Consider the following 21,861-nt stretch of genomic DNA (forward strand, 5'->3'; position numbering starts at 1 on the left):
TTTAGCCCTTGGCGTCGCAGACGCTCGTTGGCGCGTGCGAGCAGTGTAATAATTGAATAACATGGATTTCTAAATGTATTTTGCGACGCTCGCGACATGTCCGCTCTGGTCAGCATGTTTTTTAATTTTTTACATTTTTTCCGGTCTGGTCAGCATGTAAGGCTAACCAAAGTTATTGAGCACTGTCCAGAAGGTAGTTAGGGTTCAGGGCCCACTTGACCAACCAGCTAGGTGGCAAATGTAGTAAATACTAACACATATAAGATAAAGGCTACATAATACATCAAAATTTGAAAAATTACTAGACATAAAATTAACTGTAGTCTGACATCTGGGAAAATAGTTTAGCCTCTGTCATTTTATTTTCCTTTAATCTGAATAAAATTCCTGGCACCAAATGTATTCGAGAGCAAATGTCTTATGATTGAAATGTTTTGAAAGATGACATACTTGAAAGACTACATTCCTAGTGTATTGAATTGTTCACCATGATTTTATCTGTGGGCTATAACTGAGTTATAGGTCATAGAAGCATTTCCTATTTTCCACCATTGGTGTAAATGGCAATAATATTCACAGATATTTCTAAAAACTATGATTACATTAGGATCAGTGCTCAACCAGCAAAACAGAGGGTAATATTGTGTCCTAAAAACCTTTTCATTCAGTGTTCTCATGACAGGCCTTTCAGTTTGACAATGCAAATTTAAGCAGCTTCGCACATCGAGCAAGGAACGTGTAATGCTATTCATAACTCCTTTGATCTCATATTAGAAAAGAGGAGGAAGCTCCCATTTTCCACGGATTAAGGTTTCAAAGCGGTGAAATGAGTGAGAAGTGACTTTTCCTTCTTTTAATTGAGGAAGTCGTGCCCTTGTACTTCACAAGCGCAGGCTTTACGTAAAAGCGAATCATTTAAGGATCCACTGAAAGGGACTACAGCTATAATTATAGGCACATGGACATGTGCTAATCTCTCTGTGCTGCCTTGGATGGGGAGAAGGAGAAGGCACAGTGATACGCACAATAGCCAGGAAAATGAAAAGACAGGCAGCACAGCAGTCCAATGCAGAACTTTACAGACTTCATATGACAAACTAAAATGAAATGTTCCATCTACCACACTCAATGACATCAGATCTCCTTTGGTAAATGAAACTACCTATGAGCCATGAATGTCCTACTATGTACTTTTGTCGGTTATTAAAACCATACTGTATTTGTCAAAATATGATTTCTCATTCAGATAACGGATCACACTTTCAGGCAGTCTAGGCCACTGAATGAAATAATGCTTTTTTTATTTACATTGTGTAGGCAATTTTCACGACTTTTGGGTGGCCTTGTAAATTTAGAGCATCCCTTTGAAGTAGGCCTCAAGAAGCTTACTCATTTAAACCCACATCACTGGTGAGTATTTCACTGTTGAGCTACTGTAGTGAGAAAAAAAACACATTTTCTTGAGTAACACAGTAAGCAAACTGTCATAAACGGCAATACTATTCTCTGTATTTTAGTATGAACTGACTGATCAGATGTAGGCAGAAAAATTGTGTCATCAGTTGTGACCATTAGTTGACTCGAGGGCTTGAAATGCGTAGAGGTCTATTTAGATTTCGTATGAAATGTAAGGCAGTAGAGTATGGGGAACTATCTAACCTACTAAATGGAGAATCAGTCCTTCCCTTAATTCTTTAAAATGTTCAACATTATTGCAACAATTAAGACTGTCTGGCTATGCATGTAATACTAAACCAAATACTAGCTGTGTGTGCATGACAACTCGTAGTAACCTAGCCATACATCAAAAAGAGGCGGTAAAAAAAATGTTCTCAAAATAACTACTTTATTTCGTATTTTGGAGAAATAGCAGCTGTCACATAAGAGAGAACAGTTCTTCAGCACTCTAACATCATCTTTACTTTGGTGAGTTGAGTAACGTACATTAAATCGAGTCATTAAACAAACTGTTCAAGGATTTCGTCTATGGCCTTTACCGCTCAAAGATCCAGAAAACTCATCTTTAGCAAGCCGCACTAACGCGGTGCTGGACCAGAGCTAGATTGTACAGTATCCAACATCTCGTTTGACACACTAATTTAATCCGTAACCATATCCGCCATCGAATACATATAGCCTAGTCTCGATATGCCCCCCCCCCCAAAAAAACAATCATCTTCACTAAATACAAATTAATGTAGATATAAAGGTAAAGTGTTTGAAACAACGTGCTATGCGTGGCAGTGTCCTTTTGTGTCTGCATGTGGAATGAAAACTCACCTCTTCCTGAATATGCTTGCTAGAAAAAAGGACGCACATATTTCGTCCATGCGTGATACCGTCATTTTAGGAACGCCTCTCACCCGATGTACACTATTTACCACAGCCACAAAGTCATACACCCCGCCTATTTCTACAATTTTGTTTCTTAAAGTGTGTTTTTAAACCTAACCTTAAAAACACTGCTAACCTTATGCCTAACCCTAACCTTTAAATAAATAAAAAATAGTTTTTGTTTTCATGAATTTTTACGATATAGCCTATTTTGACTATGTGGCTGTGGTCACTAGTGGAAACACTCTCACCTTGCTGGTTGCATGATCAGAGCATTCCCGGGATCCTTGGGACGTACCTACTCCAAACTATAACCTTAACTCCTACCCTAAGCTTAACCATAACCCTTACCTTAACTTTACATTTACCTTAACCATTTTAAATGTCAACTTTAACGTAGTATTGATGTCCCAGATAGCAAAGAACCTGTTTGCATAGGTCTTCAGTGGCTTGAGCAATAGAGCTTTCTCACACAGTATTTTGACAATTCTGTCAAGGGGGAATTTTGCTAGGCTACTTGTGAGCATATTCTCTGCCAATAACTGATCTTCCATGTTTTAGTTGACTCAGTGATGAAATGTGCATTTCTCTTACCCAACATCTGATCGATCATACAATAGACTATCTTCTTTCTATGTGTGTGTGTGTGTGTGTGTGTGTGTGTGTGTGTGTGTGTGTGTGTGTGTGTGTGTGTGTGTGTGTGTGTGTGTGTGTGTGTGTGTGTGTGTGTGTGTCTAACTCGATGAACTCTTCACCTGCTTCTATTTGCATTTCATTACGTGAGTTCAATTAGTAAGGTCATGGATAATGTCATTCTTCTGAGTTCCTGTGCATACAGTTCATGGCAAGTTTTGACTGTCCGCTGCTGGTGACAATTTTAGCTCAAGCCTAGTTTTTCTTTTCAAACTTTAAAAAGGCAAAGTAATTTTAAAGTCTATCACACACAGCCTCTAAGAAATCTGGTACATAAAGTAACATCCACATCAGAAGATAAAGATAGCAATAAATTATATTTGAGAGGGAGACTTGAGATTATTTTTCCTAATTTTATAGTAAAGTAAAAGACTGTACTAATGAGTTTATGTTAATTAGGAACTTTCCCTGAGTAGAACATGAAACTAAAGCTTGGAAAATGTCTACAGTACTTTTGAAAATGTTTCCCTTTGAAAGTGTTAGTACATGTTCATTGAATGTTCTATTATGTTGGCATGTACAAATTCAATTATAATTCAATTGTAAAGTTAAACAAAAACACAACACAGTAACACTTCCTACTTTCACATGCTAAGATAGAAAGTTTCCATACACTGAACTGTGACATTTCACAATTTCATGTGCTGTCTAGTTAGGACATTGGAAAACAACCAATAATCTAGACAATAATGACCTTAATAAAAATGTAATAAACATGAGACTGCTATACCCCACATACACATGATCACTGTTAGATTGTTAATAAATAGAAGTAGTTCAAGTACAAGAAGAATAACACAGCTTTATTAAAATTTTATTTGGCTACATTTATTCGAGCATGGTCATTTCCAAGAGAAATTAAAAATTCAATAATACTTCAGACATTTCAGGAATTTTTCATTATCAACAGTCCCTCTATCTTCATCTCTTTACCTGGATGAATAAAGTGGATTTTTATTGTCAAAAAATACAGTGTTTTCACAATATTGTATCAAAAGTTCCCCAAATTTAGAATTTCCAGTAGTTGAAAGGAAATAAAACATTGAGAACAACATTTCTAATTTTAACAATGAATGTTTTTCCAAATACCATAGAATGCTCTCTATTTATAATTTGCTCCAATAGTCAATGACAGAATCCTTTACTAAAATATATCTATTTTTTGAGGAACTATAATACTGTACACTACAGTATGAAATAAATAAAATTAGGAAATATAAAATGAGTCACATAAATAAAATGGTAATTTTAAAATAAAAACGAAATGTAATTTATGCTTGGAAAAAAATCAACAAAAAGTAATACTGACAAAAGGTCATGAAAAAAAAGACAGAAAATTGCACAAACATAAGTAAACTAACGAACTGCTGTCTCAATCTATGCTAATACTGACATAGGTACTTGGAAAACAAGGTGAAATATTTATTTAATACTGAAGCCAGAGCAAAGATAACACAAATCAACTCTGATTTACACTGTACAAGGATGGCACTTGCAGAAACGCACAGGTGAAAAGGTTTGCATATAAGGCTTTCTGTTGAGAAAATAAAACATACAAAGGCTCTGTCTTACGTACGGAGCCCTCCATATTTCATTGTTCCCTCCTTCATTCTGTCACTCCATTCCGGTCCAATTTAAGACTCACAACATATCAAATTCATACAGGTTTAAAGTTTCCTTCACATAAAGAAATTTGTGAGGCCCAAAATTGTGTGGTTAGTTTGCCTGGCAAAAAGGGTGGTAGAACCAAGGACATCACAGTAAGTGGTAGACAAAGTACAACACTGACGGACTGCTACCGAGTCTTCAAGCACGGTATAAATATACATAGGCTTTTTTTTTTTCAAAAAAATGTTTTTGTAGTGATTAAAGGGGCAGAGTGCAATTTCCTAGTTTGGGGTATTAACACAATGAAACACAAGGGTTAAGAACATTATAGCACCACACAGCTTTTAGGCCTTATTTAACACTGTACATTAAAAACAGCTTCATTTCATTTTTAATTATAATGATAATCATTATTACTTCATTTTTTTTGTTGCATAATGTGGATTCTTAAACAATCCCACCCAGCTTGTCGTCACAACTCTGATGTTGGCAGTCACCACATTGCATGAGTCCATCATTATGAGCTTCTGAGAAGCTAGAGGCAAGCGCTCGCGCTTGCTTGACTGAGCCACCACAGTGCCTATCTGAAAACAAAGCAAGTTTCATGTTTGTTGGAAGAATGGAAAAAGGAAATGAAACAACCCAACATGACAAATATTTGCTGAAAGCTTTTTTTCAAATGACTGCAGTATTGACTTAATCTGCTTCTTCCTGGTCCGACTTGGTGTCTGTTTTCCCTTCTCTTGAACTCTCATCCATTGAATGCTCCGCATCTTTCCCCTCATCATTCCTCGCCGTGTCCATCCTGCTGTCATCCTCTTCCTCATCCTCTCCCTCCCTGAAAGTTCCCGTCTCTCGCCTGTCTGTCACCTTCTCATACGTCTCGTCCACTTCCCTCTCTCCTCGTCCTCCTCTCATCCCTCCTTCAGTGCCGTCCCTCAGAATGGTGCCACCCCCATCCTCCGGCTGGTCCTCGGGGTCAGAGTAGCCCAGCGGCCCCAGACCCTGCAGGTAGGCCCTCCTCATCAGCAACTCTGTGGGTTCCAGGGGGCCCTTATCCCGGGCCTCCCTTTCAGCCGCCTCCCTTTCCTCTGCCTCCCTCTTGCAGTAGGAGTACCGGTGGTTCATGTGCTGGGAGTAGGAGCCTGAGTGAGAGAAGCGCTTGCCACACTTGTCGCATTGGTATGGCTTTTCACCCGAGTGCAGACGCGAGTGCTCGATGAGGTGGTGCTTATGTTTGAAGGCCTTCTTACAGATCGTGCACTGGTGTGGCCGCTTGCCTGCAGAGACACAGGAGACAGGGGAGAGAAAGTGTTACTACGGTGTTACTGCGGTCCCCTTCTCTAGAAACACAGAGCAGTACAAAAGAAAGATAAACGGTTATTCAGGAGAACAGACATACAGTAGACATGCAATGTTAGAGTGACTTTGATCTGACTTTGGCACAGAATGTATTGATCATGTTAAGTGCATCTTGAGTGTAAAAGCATTTATATCATATATCAGGATTTCTTCATTCCCTCCCATCATGGTGAAAATGATTAACACAAGAAAATAATGATAGGAATGAGTAATGTTGTGATTGTATAAATAAATTTAAGTACATTTCTCAAATACATTTCTGAAAACAAAACACAATAAAGTGTTGAAAGTAACCCGACATTTATGGTTGACCACCTAACCTTAGAGACATTTTCAGTTGCTGCTAGATAACACTGGGGGGAGGCAGGTGGAAATAAGAACCCAAACACTCTATGATGGGGTCGTCTGTGACTGCGGCTGTGACTGCGGCGGGGCGAGTGAGCAGCGAGCTAAGCCAGTGAGCTCAGATGTTTAGAACACCAAGCAAGGTGAAACTGAAGCAGCCTGGCACCAGTGACAGAGTGTGTTGTCATGACATCATTGGTCCAGAATAAAATGACTAGGATTAGGCATCCTTTGCGTGATAGTGTGATGGTTATATTTGTAGGAGGAGTAACTTCACACCCCTTCGCTCCCCTTCCCTGCCCCCGCACCATGCAGCTCCTTGCATTAAAGGTTTACTACAACTCAGTGGCGCTACCGGAAATATATTCCCTTCCATCTGACTTCTATTAGACAAGATGGGCCTCTCTAATGCCAGTTCAATCGGCCCATATAATAGCACCCTTCCAAAGCTCACATCCCACGCACACATGCACAAACACCTCCCATCCTACGAATGCCAATACACATACAGTACACACATGCGAGCAGCCACGCAACGGAATGCACGCACACACACAGGCAATTCCTAGCCACAAATAGCCTTGGAATGTCTGCAACATCTTCCATAGTTGGCATTCTTGAAGTGCCCCCCCACCCCCCTCCTCGCCCTCCCCACCACCCTCACAGTGTGGCAAAAATAGACGAGACAGCGAATTCCTCATGGAGCATTCCTGCACAGAGTGACAGGAGGTGACGCAACCTGATGAAAGAGAGGAGTCCCCAGGAGGAGAGGTCACATCTTTGAAGATTATTTCAAAAAGAACCAGAAATGCCATACAGGCAAGCCTTCTATACGACCTGGCATTCTGTTAAATACCACCAGGGTCAAAGCAGTCATTCTTGTCCCTGTCACTGAAGGCACTGTGTATGTACTGTATGAACTTTAAAAAGACAGTCCCTCTTGAAGCGGCAAGTTTGTTTCCAAAATGGCCACTGGTCCTGTTAACTTCTGGAGAATGTCTGGAGCGATAAATGCAATGAAGCTTATGTCTACTTTACTGAACGTTTATGTAACCCCTGTCATATCAAAACATGTCACTATTACCCACCCCTGTCAAAAAGAAAGGAACATGTTAGGTCATGGATCTGAACACATTCAACATAAAAAAATATGTGAAAGACAAGAGAGAAAATAAGAACTGAGATGGGAGAAAAAGCTATGTGATCAAGAACGAGAAAAGATAATCAAAAAAGATAATCAAAAAGATAGCTTTCAAAAGACACAAAACATGGAGGGGGTGGGCACAAAGGCGAAGAGGGGGGGTGGGGTAAAAAAGAAGTGTCCAAATGTTATATACCTGTGTGCTCATATTTGTGTCTTAGGAGGGAACTGGTCTTCTGGAATGTTTTGTCGCACAAGTCACACGCGTACATACCACTTTCTGTCTTTTTAATCTTCTTCCGGGAGAGAAGCGATTCGTCTGTCAGGTCCTCCAAGCCTGACAGATAGTCCGCAGTGCCGTCCAGTAGCTCCCCCTATGAGATGAGAGGGGCAGATTTTTCAATTATTTGTAAGTAATCCACACCTGTCACCTAAACATAGACACCTTCTGCTCTGAGTTTGATCCCAAGTCTGGACAGGGCTTAGCCGTCGATCCGTGCAACCTGTGTAAGACCCTTCTTACTGGCCAGGAGAGGAGACATAAAAAGGGGAACATATGGGCTTTCTAATTCTGTGTTGTGGATTTTACGGGTGTAGTGGAAGTATTAACAAAACAGACAAAATACTATTTCAAGGGAAAAAATTACATTATAAAAATGTAAAATCTAAATCATTTTACTTGTTTTGTGTTGAGTGTAACTATATCCATTATGCACTCATTTAAAAGGGCAAAATGTTTATTGCAAACCTCTTACTAAAAATGTACTTTAGTGAATGGATCTAAAACCACAAAAGGGCTTGCTTACCTGGAAACCTGGTTTCCGTTGGTACTTCCTCGACCTGTGTTGCATTTCAGCAAATGTGGCCGCCCCAGTTGCATAAGTGTAGGCCATGTGGGGCAGGAAGCTCATTGGATCCAGCCCTGGGTACGGCCTCAGGCCTGGGATGCTGGCCTGGGCCTGCATGAAGCTGTGCGGGGGGAACGCTCCATGTGGGGGCAGAGGTGTGTACATGTGACCCCCACCAAAGGGGTTGATGCCAAAGATGGGGCTGGCACTCTTTTCCATCTGGTGGCCGCTGTTCCCTCCGTTGTCTCTCCCTGAGCCCAGGAACTCTTTTTTGATGTGGGCCAAGTCCATGGGCTCAGTCCCCTGCTCCCGGTTGGATTGGTGGTGGTCACCATTGCGGTCTGAGACATAGCCGTTTGGTTTGGACCTCTTTTCTCCCAGTGAGATGCTGTTGCTCATCATGTGTTTTGGTAGAGAAAGGTCCAATGGTGCGTCCCCCCCATGGCCGTCCCCTTCAGAGGCCAGGCTGTTTGGAGTGTATGAGCTGCTCTGGGAGTTTTTAGAAGAAGTGGAGGAGAGATTGAGAGGAGATGACGTGCTGCTCCTAAGGTGGTCCAAGGTCTCTAGTGGTTTGTCACCCATCTGCCTGTTGGCTGTAAACTGGTTGGACTTTAAATGTCTGTGGGAAGTGTCACGGTCACCGTTGGTGTTGCCGCCGTGTAAATCCGCGAGTGCCATAATGCGATCCACGTGTTGCGCCATGGACATCGGTGACCTGGCCAGGCCGTGGTGGTTGCGCTCCTCTGCACTGCTCCGGTCTGGCGGTGGCGACCGCTTCCTGGAGTTAGCATTACCGTTGTTGTGTTGTTGTTGTTGCTGCTGATTCTTCCACTGGGAGAACCACTCCTTGACAAACTCCTGTGGGAGGCCGACTGCGATGGAGATCTTCAGCAGCTCCTCTGAGTTGGGCTCCATGTTCATGGCGAAGTAGGCCTTGAGCACTGACACGTGGTCCTTGAAAGGGTTGATGGGGCTGGTGGCGCCCCTCTCTGACAGAGAGGATTGCAGAGCGGCCTGCTGCTCTGAGGGGAACACCCCCCTGCGGCTAGGAGGCACACCCTCACTGGGCTGGAGGTGGTTGATCTCCTCATTCTTCTTACACAGATAGCGCTCGTGCTGGTGCAGTGGGATGGGCCCTGGGAAGTTCTCCTTGCAGAACTGGCAGGAGAATGGCAGGAATGGAACCTGGTGGCTCTCGTGGTGCGACTTCTCCTCAGGATCCATTGAGTGGTTTAGCCTCTCCTTCTTGATGTCCATGTTGATCTGCCTCTTGGAGTCGTCGATCAGGCTCTTGGCCTCATTCACCTTCTCCAGAGTGTAGTCGATTATGCTTTTTGTGGGGCTGCCGTGGCCCACCACCTGGAAGCCAGCACGTGGGGAGGACAAAGCCAACTTCTGCTCCTCCATCTGGGCCCCCAGCTCCTTCATATAGGCCCTGAGCTTGGAGATCTCCTCCGGGTTCCCATCCATCTTCTGCCTGCACACAGTGTTGTCCACGATCTGGAGGACCTTCTGCACCTCGCTCAGGTTGTTCCCCAGGGAACCGTAGCCCAGCAGGGGCAGGTCCAAGCCCATCCCACTCAGGTGCTGCAGGGGACTCTGGGAGGAGCTGTGGATCCCCAGGGGGCTGCCTCCTCGGCCGGCTCCGTTCATATAGCCCCCTGGCCCTCCGACGCCATACTGGGAGGCCATCAGTAGCCTGTAGTCATTGAAGTCCATGGGCTCTGCCTTAATGTCCAGGTGGCTTTGCTGGTCTTGGGAGCTCATGGGGCGGCCGTTCTCCAGCTTGTGGCGGAGCTGGGCCAGGGCGGGGCTTCCCGGAGAAGAGGCGGTGGAGTTAGGGGAGGAGCCAGCCTTGGTGTTACCTCCTCCGTTACGTACTCGTCCGTTGACAGAGATCAGACCGATGCACTTCTTGCTGCTGATGTGGGAGCTGTAGGAGCCGGAGTGGGAGAAGCGCTTCTTGCAGTTGGAACACTCATATGGTTTCTCCCCTGTAAACGGGAAACAACAACATGTATTTCAAGTTACTCCATTTTGAATACTTGAATTTGGCTGGTAGTGAAATAGCTGAAGATTTCGTTCAGTGTGAAAATGAGAATTTCTATTTCTATTCAACTCTCATTTTCTTGAGCTATGGCCTCATCCATATGGCTGAATTAGTCAGTTATGAAACAGGTCTGAAACAGTGAGCTATTATAAAACAGAATGACTCATTTACTGACAGAGGCCAAAAAGGAACATTATCAATTTTAATTTTATGGCATAAGCCCTCTCAGTCATCTAGCTACAGTCACATTAATACATTTAAAAATGGTGGGTTAAAGCCAGCTTGACTCGGCTTAGTACCTACCGCTGTGAATTCGGAGATGCTCCTTCAAATGATGCTTGTATTTGAAGGCTTTTCCACACTCGGTGCATTTGAACTTTCGGTTGCCGGCCCCTTCATTCAGAAGCTGGGACTGTGGAGGAGATAGAAAAGGGTGGTGATGTGGTGTGTAAGAGTGGGACACTAGGGAAGATTTCAAGGTAGCTGGTCTTGAGAAGGAATGTAATGAGTTCTTCATAGCTTCAACGGTAGGCTACTTTGCAACACAATAACACTCCCTCACACAAGTTAACTAGCCTATATCTAACATTTTTTTTTGGGGGGGGGGGGGGGTTTACATCCTAAATTGCGTAAACAAAATGATGAAGCACACAAGCAACTCTAATCGATTTCGAGAATACAGTGTGGGTTGAGTTTTTGTGTTCTGTTCAAAGGTAACTGTTTAGTGTAGGTGCATTTCCTGCATTTGAAATTCAAATGAGTGCAGATAACAAACAAAAACAATGTCTAGGGAGATGAAGCCCCCACAAAGAACTTCATGAGAATGATGTGGGAGGTGTACATTGTTACATTTTCAATACCAAAAAAAATCCCTTTTCGCTAATGCTTGCTGAGGAGTCTATGTACCGGTATGTGCGAAAGTGTGTGTGTGATTGTGTATGGAGTTAAGACATTCCTAAGGCAGGTGACATTTTAGGTTAGGGCATGTGATTAGGGTTAGCCTACTGAATGTGGCTTGAAGGGGACTACTTTTGTGAAAAAGCTATCCGGGAAATTGGGGCAATGAACGATGTGGAACCTGCCATCATAACCAAATGTGTGAACAATTAACCCACGATAAACATGTGCTCTAGGCACACCGAAGATAAGCAAAGTAGCACAATTCACACATTTACACCAATAGCACTCAGTATCACTCAAATCAAAATCCCTCCACAGTCCGGTGCACTAAGGTAACCCATAGTGACCTTCCATAAGATCCTTTATGTAACTATTTTAACTGGAGAGGAAGTACAAAAATAAACAAACACTTAGTCATTTGAGGATTATGATACTCCAGATCACTGGGGAAAAGACCATCTGCTCCTATTTAAGTCAGTCTGGAGGGGGAAAGGGGGAGTCAGGTGAGGGGGTGGAGGCGGTAGAATGGGGGTGCTGCTTCACTGCTTTTGTCACATTGGGCTCAGGGCAAATTTGAGGTTTGAATCTGACATGCTTAATTCAGGAAATCTCATTATAATTACAGTATAATTGGAAAATTGAATGATTCCACTGCTTATTTGCATGGTCCGTTGTGAGACAGTTGTAGACTCAGTTATAGGACAGAGAAAAGGTCTACACTTTTGGTTGTGCTTGTACTGATTCCCTGGTTGTACTTACACAATAGGTACATTTTAGATTCTACACTCAACGAAAGCACTTCTTATCGCTGTTTATTAAACCATAGGAAATTGTCCATATCTCTAGCACTATCTTTACGAGTGCTAATTTCTAATCAAATCTGTTCCAGTTCCAGCAACAGCTGATGCAAAAAGTCAGATGGCCTGAGGAAGGCAATATGCTAGCACATCCCACGCATGCCTCACTGTAGGCGGAAGCTTGGGGGAGCACAACAAAATGCAGCTGCGAACAAGCAGTGCGGGGTCTGATTTTTTAAAAGAACAAGAGCTCAAAAGTAACTTGTTGTAATGTGAGAGGAGTAGAGGACGATAGGAAGAGGAAATTCGAATAATCATTCACTCAAGAGAATAGGATTCTCGATGCAGAAGACAAGTGCATGCAGTAACCACGAGGAAGCCATTAAAGCCCTTGCAATTAACAACAATCTTAGATGGGGGGGAAAAAAGAGTGACGGGCATTGAGCTCAAATGATACTGTGTTTCACACAGAGCACTGGCCGACCCACCAAACGACACAACCGAATGTGTGAAGGAGATCAGATGAGGAAAGAAAAGGGGATGAGAAGGTGGAGAAGAAAAAGAGAAAATGATCATCCCCTGTCTGTCTGCCAGTCTTACCTGATCTCTCCCTGGCTTGTGCGTGGCCATATGCCTCTCCAGCTGTGTGCGGTGGGAGAAGGTCTCACTGCACAAGGGGCAGGGCACGCTCTCCTCGTTCTTCTCATGGCGGTACTTGATGTGCTCCTTGAGCGATGTCAGCCGCTTGTAGCCCCGGTCGCAGTAAGGGCAGGTCAACAGTTGGGCGAAAGCATCTGGAGTCCCAGGTGGCAGGTCTGTGTAGAAGAAAAAGGGAGGAAGAGGATGGGGAGGGCTCATAAGGTCAGCTAATAGACACTGATGGGCAGCATGCCAAGGTTGTAAACGGAGGAAGTGTAGCAAGCTACATAATTATCTCTGCTTCACAAAGCCTCAGTCGCCAGCAGCTTACACTTAAACACACACTACCCATAAAAGTCACTCAGTAACACTATTGGGGACAAAGTCATAAAAGTGGTAGACCTATAACGCTATAATAGTCCTGGATTTACTGTAGGGCTATTTATTTTCTGGATTCTTACCGTTTTCGTTTTCATCTTGCCCAACGGCCTCGGGAGTTCCGAGTCGTGTCACTTCCTCTGGGGCTTCTGGGTAAATTATGGCAGTGTCTCCACGCTGCAGGTACTCAGCGATGCTGGCTGAGTGGCTGTCACTCTCCTCCAGTTTATTACGCTTAGTGAAGTACTCGTCAAGCCCCGACACCCCATCCATACCCTTCACTGCATAAGACAAGGAAGAGGAGGAGAAGGGCATGTAGAGAAGAAGAGAAATGGAGACAAATAAAAAATATTTGTCAGTCTCATTCGTCCTTCCCCCAACTTGAGAGATGTGCTGCAAAGCTACAGTATATTGGCCACACAGGAAACAGACTGGTCTCTAAATGTGATGAACTGAGGGAAGAAAGCACTAAGCCACTACTTAGAGGGGAGTATACATTTAAGTTACCGTTAATGCTGTCATGTAATGGCTTCTACAAAGAAAAATCAGAGACAATTCCATCATTAAGTGATGTTCACAACCCATCTTAAATGGTGGAGAAAAAAAGCTTTTAAACATTTGAACTTAAATATGTCCTAGTATAACGGGTAATTGGTTTAAGTTGCAATTAGATTGGCTGGGTTTACAGATCTCACTTAGAATTCTCTCTCTACATAATTTAAAGCAGAGATTTGATTATAAGTAAGATAATGTAGGGTTACATCTACTTAACAGTCAGTGTAGGCATAATGGTGTATCAGGTATCTAATGCATTCATCAGCTGATTTAACAAATCAGGGCAGTTACAGTCATGTGGCTACCTTTATGTCTTTGGATTATTCCTGTTGGCTATTGGCTTGAGAGTTATACGCTGCTGTGTATATTTTTCGTTGAACTGTTAACAATATCCTTAAAACAAAGGACACCAAACTGTCGCCAAGAGGCCTGGATCCCTTGTAGTCACTCTAGGCAAGGTTTTGTTGATAAAACGCTCAATTGCAAAGACCTTGTGACTCACTGCAAGGACAAACTAGCATTTTATTTTCGGCTTGTAAACCAATTTGAAAGTACATGAACCAAACAAATGAGATTTAGGTCAAAACTCAATTTTGCAGCAAGACGTGATTTGCGCTGCACTCTCACTCAACCTAAAACTGCTTTGCTTTCCCCTCTTGCTTTGCTGCACATGGAGGGATATTATCTTGCATGGCTGTTGACTGTGTGTGTTTCCTATTAGGTATAAATCACCTGCTGCACGGGGATATTATAATCAAGTCTCTTCCTAGTGTCTTGCTGCTGAGGATTTAAAGCCGGAACGGGGAGTTTTAGTAAACATGGTGTTACAGTTAAGAGGGTGAGAGTGGAGCTCACCTGTACCATTTCCTACAGAGTGAAGAGAACCCTCTGGCCCCAAGGATTCATATTCCTCCTTCCTTTCATCTGTGAAGGAAAGGAGAAATGCGTTTAAAATCGGACAATCAACTGTGGCTAACACAGCTCTCAATAAACTCAACACTCGAGGCAAAGTCAACTGGAATGCGCATGCTACATGCTACCCTGACAATTCAGTTAACAAGTACCTCTTTCCATTCAGCCCCAGTTCATAATGTGAATGTATTTTCCAGATAATGAAGGACGGGCAGGCGAGGGGTGTACATATACTGTGCCTATTGTGTTTGTTTCTCCTGGCCCCAGTCATGTGACTCCTCAACAGGAGTCACAAGTATCATAAGCTTCCCTTCAAAAGAGGGATATACAACACCCCTGCCTGTAGCAATAGAGGATGGGGAAGAAAGCAAGAGCACAGTCTCCTTTTCTCCCCCATCTCCCCTCTTCATTGCAGCAGGTTACTTTTCAAAACTTCCTTCCTCATGAGCAATGAGTGTCAAACAGGAACCTGGTGCTGTGCTTTTTATAACAAAATAGTCTTGCTATGAGTCAAAGGAGTCACAAGGTACTGTGCACGATTTATATCATATATTTATAGTCGAATTACGCATTTTGTGGCCCACAAGAGTAAAAGGAAGGTTGAAGGTACAATGCATGGAAATCATCTGCTAGTTTTCCTTAATTAATTCATAAATAATGTAGATGAAAACTATTTTCTTTATCATAGTTCCAAGACTATGAATCCATGTAAATAAGAAGCGAGGTCTCACCCTTCTCCCTACCACTTAAGTTTCCCCCTGCACCACACAGATAAAATGGTGGTACTGTACGCTTCAGAAAACAACTGCAAAAATGCTGCCTTTTCTGATGGGGAAAGCATTGTTGCTTCCCTTCGCCTCAACTTTTGGTTCATTGGGAAGAGAATCATTGCCAGACTTTTTAGAATGAGTTTCATTCAGCCAACATGGGGCTTTTTGTGGGTTCCAGGCCTCAGAGTAAGGACAAAGGCATGTGAGTCACGCCCTGTGCCACTGTCGTAGAATTTAGACACTGTACTCAAGTGTCATTCTATTTTCAGTAGGCCCCTCCTTCACTACACTTACAGTACACTTGCACTGAATATGAAGTCTCAAATATAAAATGGAGGCTCATTGTGTTTTCAGTAGTCTTTTTTTCCTAGAGAGGCAGAGGCAAGATGGCGGTTAAAGTAAATTAGCATTTCAGTTCTGTTTGTGGTAATTCTGTTTTGACCCTGTGCATTCTCGATGTGACTCAAACCTCCACAGTTCAAGACTGCTTCTTCTTTTCAGTACCGTGAAGTGACACCCGAGTCCTTTACATCTGTTGCCTGAGTGAAATTGATATGAAAAATATGTGAGTTGTCTATCTTTCGTCAGTTTACCTATAAATGTAAAATACCAGCTCAATGAAAATCATCCACCAGTTTAGCATTAGCTATAACAGACTGTAGCAGATGTGCTAATCTGGCATTGATTTATTTTACAGCTTTCTCATGATGGCCATGATAATGATAACATCTATGCTCGCCGCATCAAGGCTCTTTTCATTTACATTTAGTTTTGGACCGCGTTCAAAATCAAAAACTTCTTCCTAGTACTTTCTATTTCCCAGTTCAGCGGGGCAGTACGCCACCAAGTCATTACCAGAGACGGATAGCCGACGCCAGTCCGTTTTTTAAAACTGGGCGTCTTACATGAGTTCACTCTGCACTCTGTATCTGTCAGGTGGCACTAGAATGGTGGGCCTATTATGCATGTAAATTGCCATCATAAAGCTCCAAATTTAATTTAGGCCTGTTAATGAGTCCTGCTAAAGCCTGGCTCCCTCTTAACGATCCCGTTTGGCTCCTAATTAAAAGTATTTGTCTTTGAGGTCCTGGCGACACCGGTTGTCCTGTCACTGATGCAGATGAGTTGGAGGGGGAGGAGTGGATGGAGAAATATAAAGAGAGAGGGGGGGGAAGAGATAGGGAGAGAGGGAGGAAAAGAGAGAAGGGGGGGGGGGGGGTTGACAGGTTTCGCATGCGCTCCTTGCTCATTGTTGATAGCTCTGCCTGTACAATATAGCAATATGGGGGAGTTAGAGGCTGAGTTGGTCACGGCCCACTAAACTGAGTCTAATTATAAAGAATTTTATATCAGGTTGTTTTCCTAAATATAAACAGGGTTAAAATGATGGGTCAACGAGAATGAAAGGTGGCGCTTCATATGTTAAACTGAAGCATTGTGACATATTCTGCTCTGCCGAGACCTTGAGTACGTTGACCTTTTCGGAGTTGACTTTATTCCTATGAAAGTATGTGAAAATGAGGAGACAGATGACATGCTTTTACAGACCCAAGAGAAAGAGAGAAGGAGAGAAAAGAGGGGAGGGAGAACATTGAGAGGACAGACGTGCTACAGGGTGTGAACAGCCATACAGCAATGAGTATGTGTGATAGGGAGGGTGAGTTGGACACACCTCAGGGAGGGAGGGAGGTGGTTTTGCCGATGTGAGCCTGTGAAGCAGCTAAAGTGCTGACTGTGCTTCAGCAGCAACACGTCCCACTAGAGTAGAGCACCATGTCATACTCTACAATCTCCTGTCAACCTCACAGGGCCCCGAAAAATAGGAAAATAGACAGAGTATCGAATAGAGCCACTTCCCAGGCTCAAGCTATTTTAGCAGAAACTGAAAAAAGGTGAATAGGTACTGTATTATTATAAGATGTGTAATTGAATAACATCAGTGATATTATTTTAGTGTCTGTCGTTCTGGAGGTGTTGTGCGGATGTTGCTGTGCTGTGTAATTGATTTACAACAGTGAGGTGTGTTGCCTACTCACTGATTTACGTTCTACATGTATCTTGAGCAGATCACTCACCAGTCCCGTTGAGGTGTCCGTGCGGGTTGTCTGCCAGGCGCCAGGCGTGGTTGTGGCTCTGCCGCCCATCCCTGCCCTCTGACCCCTCCTCTGCTCCAGCCCTGTAGGACAGCAGGGCGTGGCCCACCCTGGGTGATGCCTCCAGGTTGGGTACGCCGGCCCCAATGGGGCTGCTACCCTCCTCCCCATTGGTTAGACCATTCTCCTCTGAGACTAGAGTCCTGTCATCCTCGTCTGTCTCGGAGCCCGTCTCCACCACATTCTCATAGTTCAGCACTGCAAAACACAAACAAAGAGACGCTGTTAGGTTTCTAAAACAACATCCAACTAACTTGGCTCTAGAGGTAAAGACTAAAGTAGTGGAGGCAAAAGCTGAAAGTCACATTCCTGCGTTGAATAGTTTGGGGAGCTTTTTATACATCCCAGACACTCTAGGGACCAAGTGGAAATGGACAGCTTGTAAATATTACATCCCTGAACTTTGATAAAATGTGGTTGATTTGATTCAGGCTGAACCCAAGGGCCTTCACGCCAACCTATAAATATGTCCACTTGGGTGTTGAAGAAAAATACTCTGAAAAAGGTGCATGAGAAAGGCAGGCATAGACCCAAAAGAGAAAAAGGGAGGGGGGGGGGGGGGAATAACACAAAAAAATGTAAAAGCCATGACATCATGGGAACTAGGCGCAGGAAAGGGGGCCCTCGGGGGTGGAAAATAGAACACAATTTTCAGGTTCATTTTGAGTTCTGTGTATGCCTAATAAAGCAATATTTCGCCAAGCTCTCATGCGCGTTATCTCTGGAGGCCGCTGCCAACTCCAGAAAGCGAGAGGGCCGTGGCTAAAAACGACGCGTTTTGAAGTCAATTGCTTGTTTGGGGATATTATTTGGTTCCCCTCAACAGTTTTTCAAACCCATAAACCTTTACATCCTAACGGCATACCATTCCCTCACTCGTCTCTTTTTTCACTCTTCCCCTTTGGGTACATCGAGATTAGGCTTTGCATATCTGTTCATAATATGATCTTTGTCTGACTGTATGGTTCGGCACTTGCCTCCCGGACAACTGCGCAACAGGTGCAAATTAAAAAGGGGAGCCACGGTGGGGTGGGCTGAAATCTGCTGACCTGGGCTGAATACCAAGAGCAGCAGAGGGGGGTGGAGGGCGTGGGACAAAACCCTCTTTAATAAAAGGTGTGACCACAAGGATTTAGGGGGAGTTCAGACAGGGTAATGCCCTCTCTGATCAAAAAAAAGAAGAAAGAAAGAAAGAGAGAGAGAGAGAGAGACAGAGAGAAAGAAAAGGCTGAAAAGTGAGACGTGAAAACACGTTGTGTGGTCTAGGTATATGTTGGATATAATATGATTTCATTCAACGTCTTAACCTTGCGCTCGCTCTCACACACCCTCCCCTCTTTAGTCTCGCTAGACCAGCAACAATAGTGGTTTTGCCTTTTCGCTGAATGAAATATCTGACCCTTTTTAACTCTGAGCTAAGAGCAGTTTGGAACAGACCAGTGAAAATATCAGCTAGCATCCTGTCCAGGTTATAGAAAGTGTGTTTTCTCTATCAAGACTTGCGTATGTTATTATGCCATAGAAAATATGTAGGCACATTTACTTTAGGAAATTATATTATTCAACTAATTTCTTCCAGGAAAAAGAGAGAGAAAGATACATGTGTCACATTTATAGAATCACTCACCAACTGACAAAGATAAATGTTTTGGTGGAAAAACACGAAGACAACTGTTTGTTTGTTACTTTACTTATGTTGCTCAGATACTTGGCCAGTGTGTGGCTGTTTTGTATCTGTGTTGCGGTAGGCAGACGGAGAAAAGCCAGTGACCTCCCAAACAAAAGCAATTCATGAGACTGTTTGCCTCCCAGGTCACATGGGTCTAGTAGTGTGGCAGATGTCACAGAGGGCTGGACTAAAGCTACAGGCTGGGATCTTAGTTGCTCTGTGTCTCCATATCAATAGTTCTGGTTGGAAATGACTTCAGACACAACACCTGTATGTACAATCTGTCATTAATCTAGATAGCAGTTAGCAAACTGTTTTTCAGTAGGTTTAGTCAGGATAAAGCGAGATATAACAACTCAGAGCCCGGAGAGTGAGTGCGCTTTGTCTCCAGTGACATCTTTGATGGAGCGCCACCCTTCGCTCTGTCTTGCCGCACCTCTATTGTGTGTGGAAGCGCCGCCGTTCCGACCTGCTGATCTCATGGAGATCCATTGTCTCGGCCCGTCACCTCTCCACCGATCGATCCTTTGTGCTCATTCAAGGAGCCCGAGACAAAGCAGCGACAACGCTTGCTATTCTCCTCTGAACGCTCTCTCCCTCTCCCGCTCTCTCACTCTCTCTCTCTCTCTCTCTCTCTCTCTCTCTCTCTCTCTCTCTCTCTCCCTCTGCTGCTCTCTCTCACTGCTCAACTAAGGTCGTTCCACAAAGACATAAATCTTGACCCTCCCTAGCTGGTTTGGTCATCTCCTCTGGTATATTTACTCCAAGCAGATTCTCAGTAAGAAGAATGACCTTTTTTATGTCACTAATGCCTCCAGCTGTTTCAGTGAAGGACTTAATGCCTCCAGCTGTTTCAGTGAAGGACTTAATGCCTCCAACTCTAGACACAAGTTCCAGGCAGGTGGCTTTAAAAAGGTAGGCTATATTGATCACAGTATTTGTCTACAATGGTGCAGGTGGTGCAGGGTAGGAGTACACTTCCTTACTGAGAATCCCTTCTGAGTCTCTCAGAGGATGATGTAGAATGGTTGGTTTGTTGGTGGATTATCGTCATCCGATGCCCAACCCCTTCCACTGTATCTACTTTATATTCAAGAAAATCAATAGTTGGGGTTAGGAGGTGGAGCTTTCTTGCAGTGCAGAGCACCGTTCATATCAAATTATGACAGAATAATACTCTGTCTACATTATATATTACAGTTAACCCCATCATCATTTGAATATAGAACAAATCCACTAAATCGTATGAAACAGACATTCCAGTAACGCAACCATTAGCTACAACAGCAACAAACAAAAAAAGATCTAACTGCCTTAGAATGAGCGTGCCCATTGAGGTGTGTAACTGCAACTAACAGGTGCATACCATACCTGCCACATATCATATGGATTCTGTAAAACAACGGAATTTCACTCCACATCATCGCCTATCCCACAGTGCATCCCCAGGCTCTGCAGAGACCACACCTGCCCTCTCCTTGCATGAGGGAGGCTTCCTTCCACGTCGTCCATTTTAAACCGCCCCACAGTGGAACAGATTAATCAGACAGAGCCATTGCCTGCACGTATGCCATGAGGGGCTAGTATCCACACCCACACAGTCTCTTTCTCTCTCTCTCTCTCTCTTTCTTTCTCTGTGCGGCTCAATGAAAAAGCCAGTTCCATATTCAAACACACACACCATGGTGTTTGATATGATAATAAAAAAACGACACAGGTTTCAGGTCTACTGCTTGCTCCAGGTGATCCTCTGCTGCGTCCTGTCTCTCTTGTCCGCCGCTACGACTGCCTGGGTAATGAGAGATGAGATGGAAGCTACCGGAGAAAAACCTCTCTCTCTGTTCTACCTCTCTCTCTTTTCTCTCTCTCTCGCTGCCTGTGAGTGGTGCAGATCACCTGAGCGAACAACTGGAGGGGGAGGGGGAGGTGAGTGAGTAGGTAAGGAAGCACTGCATGAATGCTGTGGAAATTAGGTCGCTGCCTAGTGGCTACAGACTGGAAGTGGTCCAACATCCATCTAATGATATGCATACACAGACAGGTAGGGGGATTTACACAGGGAGGTGGGGAATAAAGGTATACTAATGCATTATTTCCAAAAAGTTTTAGAAAGAAATAGCCCACAGCATGAATTATTTGCCATAATAGTACAAATACTCTGAGGGACATGAAACGAATCAACCAAAGAGTGTGTGTCAATATTTGTGTTGTTGTGTGGCCCTATATAACTGAATGTTTGTGTGTGTGTATATGTGCCTGTGCGTGTGTGCATGTGTGTGTGTATTCATGCACGTCTGGGGAGTGCCAGCCAGGAGAGAAGGGGTGGTTCCAGTAGCCTGCCTCTAATTGAATTAAACTCCCATTTATCTACGGGGTCCTGAGCAACAGGCTGGAAAAAAGGAGAGAGAAAAAAAGAGAGAGGGTACAAGAGAAAGATCTCAGAGTTTTACTCAAGCGCCCAGACGGCCCACCCCCCCCCCCCCTCCTTTCCACCCTCTCTCCCTCCCTCCTTTCCACCCTCTCTCCCTCCCTCCCGTTACGGAGCCATCTGTGCCCTGCCTGCGCACATGTTACTCCTCTCGACAAATGTTCAAGACCCCCACCGGCCCCACACACTTACACACACACTTTTACACATACATGGCGTACAAACAAAAAGCCAACTAGGATCACTTTGGATAGCCGACACACAAGACTGGAGGAAGTT

At 43.8% G+C, this 21,861-nt stretch overlaps 2 protein-coding genes across 4 annotated transcripts in view; both read right to left on the reverse strand.

Annotated features, from left to right (window-relative positions):
* LOC139400033 (tRNA-queuosine alpha-mannosyltransferase-like) overlaps nt 1-2,351 on the reverse strand; it is a 51,622-nt gene extending 49,271 nt beyond the window's left edge. The window contains 2 exon segments of the mRNA XM_071145122.1: nt 2,281-2,301; nt 2,304-2,351. Of these exon segments, the coding sequence (XP_071001223.1) occupies nt 2,281-2,301; nt 2,304-2,345 (63 nt within the window). The 5' untranslated portion in view covers nt 2,346-2,351.
* Nucleotides 2,352-3,803: 1,452 nt separating this feature from the next.
* LOC139399652 (zinc finger E-box binding homeobox 2a) overlaps nt 3,804-21,861 on the reverse strand; it is a 48,210-nt gene continuing 30,152 nt past the window's right edge. The window contains exons 3-10 of one of the 3 annotated variants that reach the window (XM_071144979.1): nt 17,408-17,683; nt 14,506-14,574; nt 13,179-13,376; nt 12,679-12,893; nt 10,685-10,793; nt 8,290-10,325; nt 7,758-7,857; nt 3,804-5,915 (exon numbers count right to left, since the gene is read on the reverse strand). In XM_071144979.1, coding sequence (XP_071001080.1) covers nt 5,332-5,915; nt 7,758-7,857; nt 8,290-10,325; nt 10,685-10,793; nt 12,679-12,893; nt 13,179-13,376; nt 14,506-14,574; nt 17,408-17,683 — 3,587 coding nt within the window. In that variant the 3' untranslated portion in view covers nt 3,804-5,331. Of the gene's footprint in view, nt 5,916-7,679; nt 7,858-8,289; nt 10,326-10,684; nt 10,794-12,678; nt 12,894-13,178; nt 13,377-14,505; nt 14,575-17,407; nt 17,684-21,861 lie in introns of all 3 variants that reach the window. The other 2 variants (XM_071144977.1, XM_071144978.1) reach the window with 2 other exon arrangements.

Source organism: Oncorhynchus clarkii, chromosome 3, assembly GCF_045791955.1.
Source record: "Oncorhynchus clarkii lewisi isolate Uvic-CL-2024 chromosome 3, UVic_Ocla_1.0, whole genome shotgun sequence".
Lineage (NCBI taxonomy): Eukaryota > Metazoa > Chordata > Actinopteri > Salmoniformes > Salmonidae > Oncorhynchus > Oncorhynchus clarkii.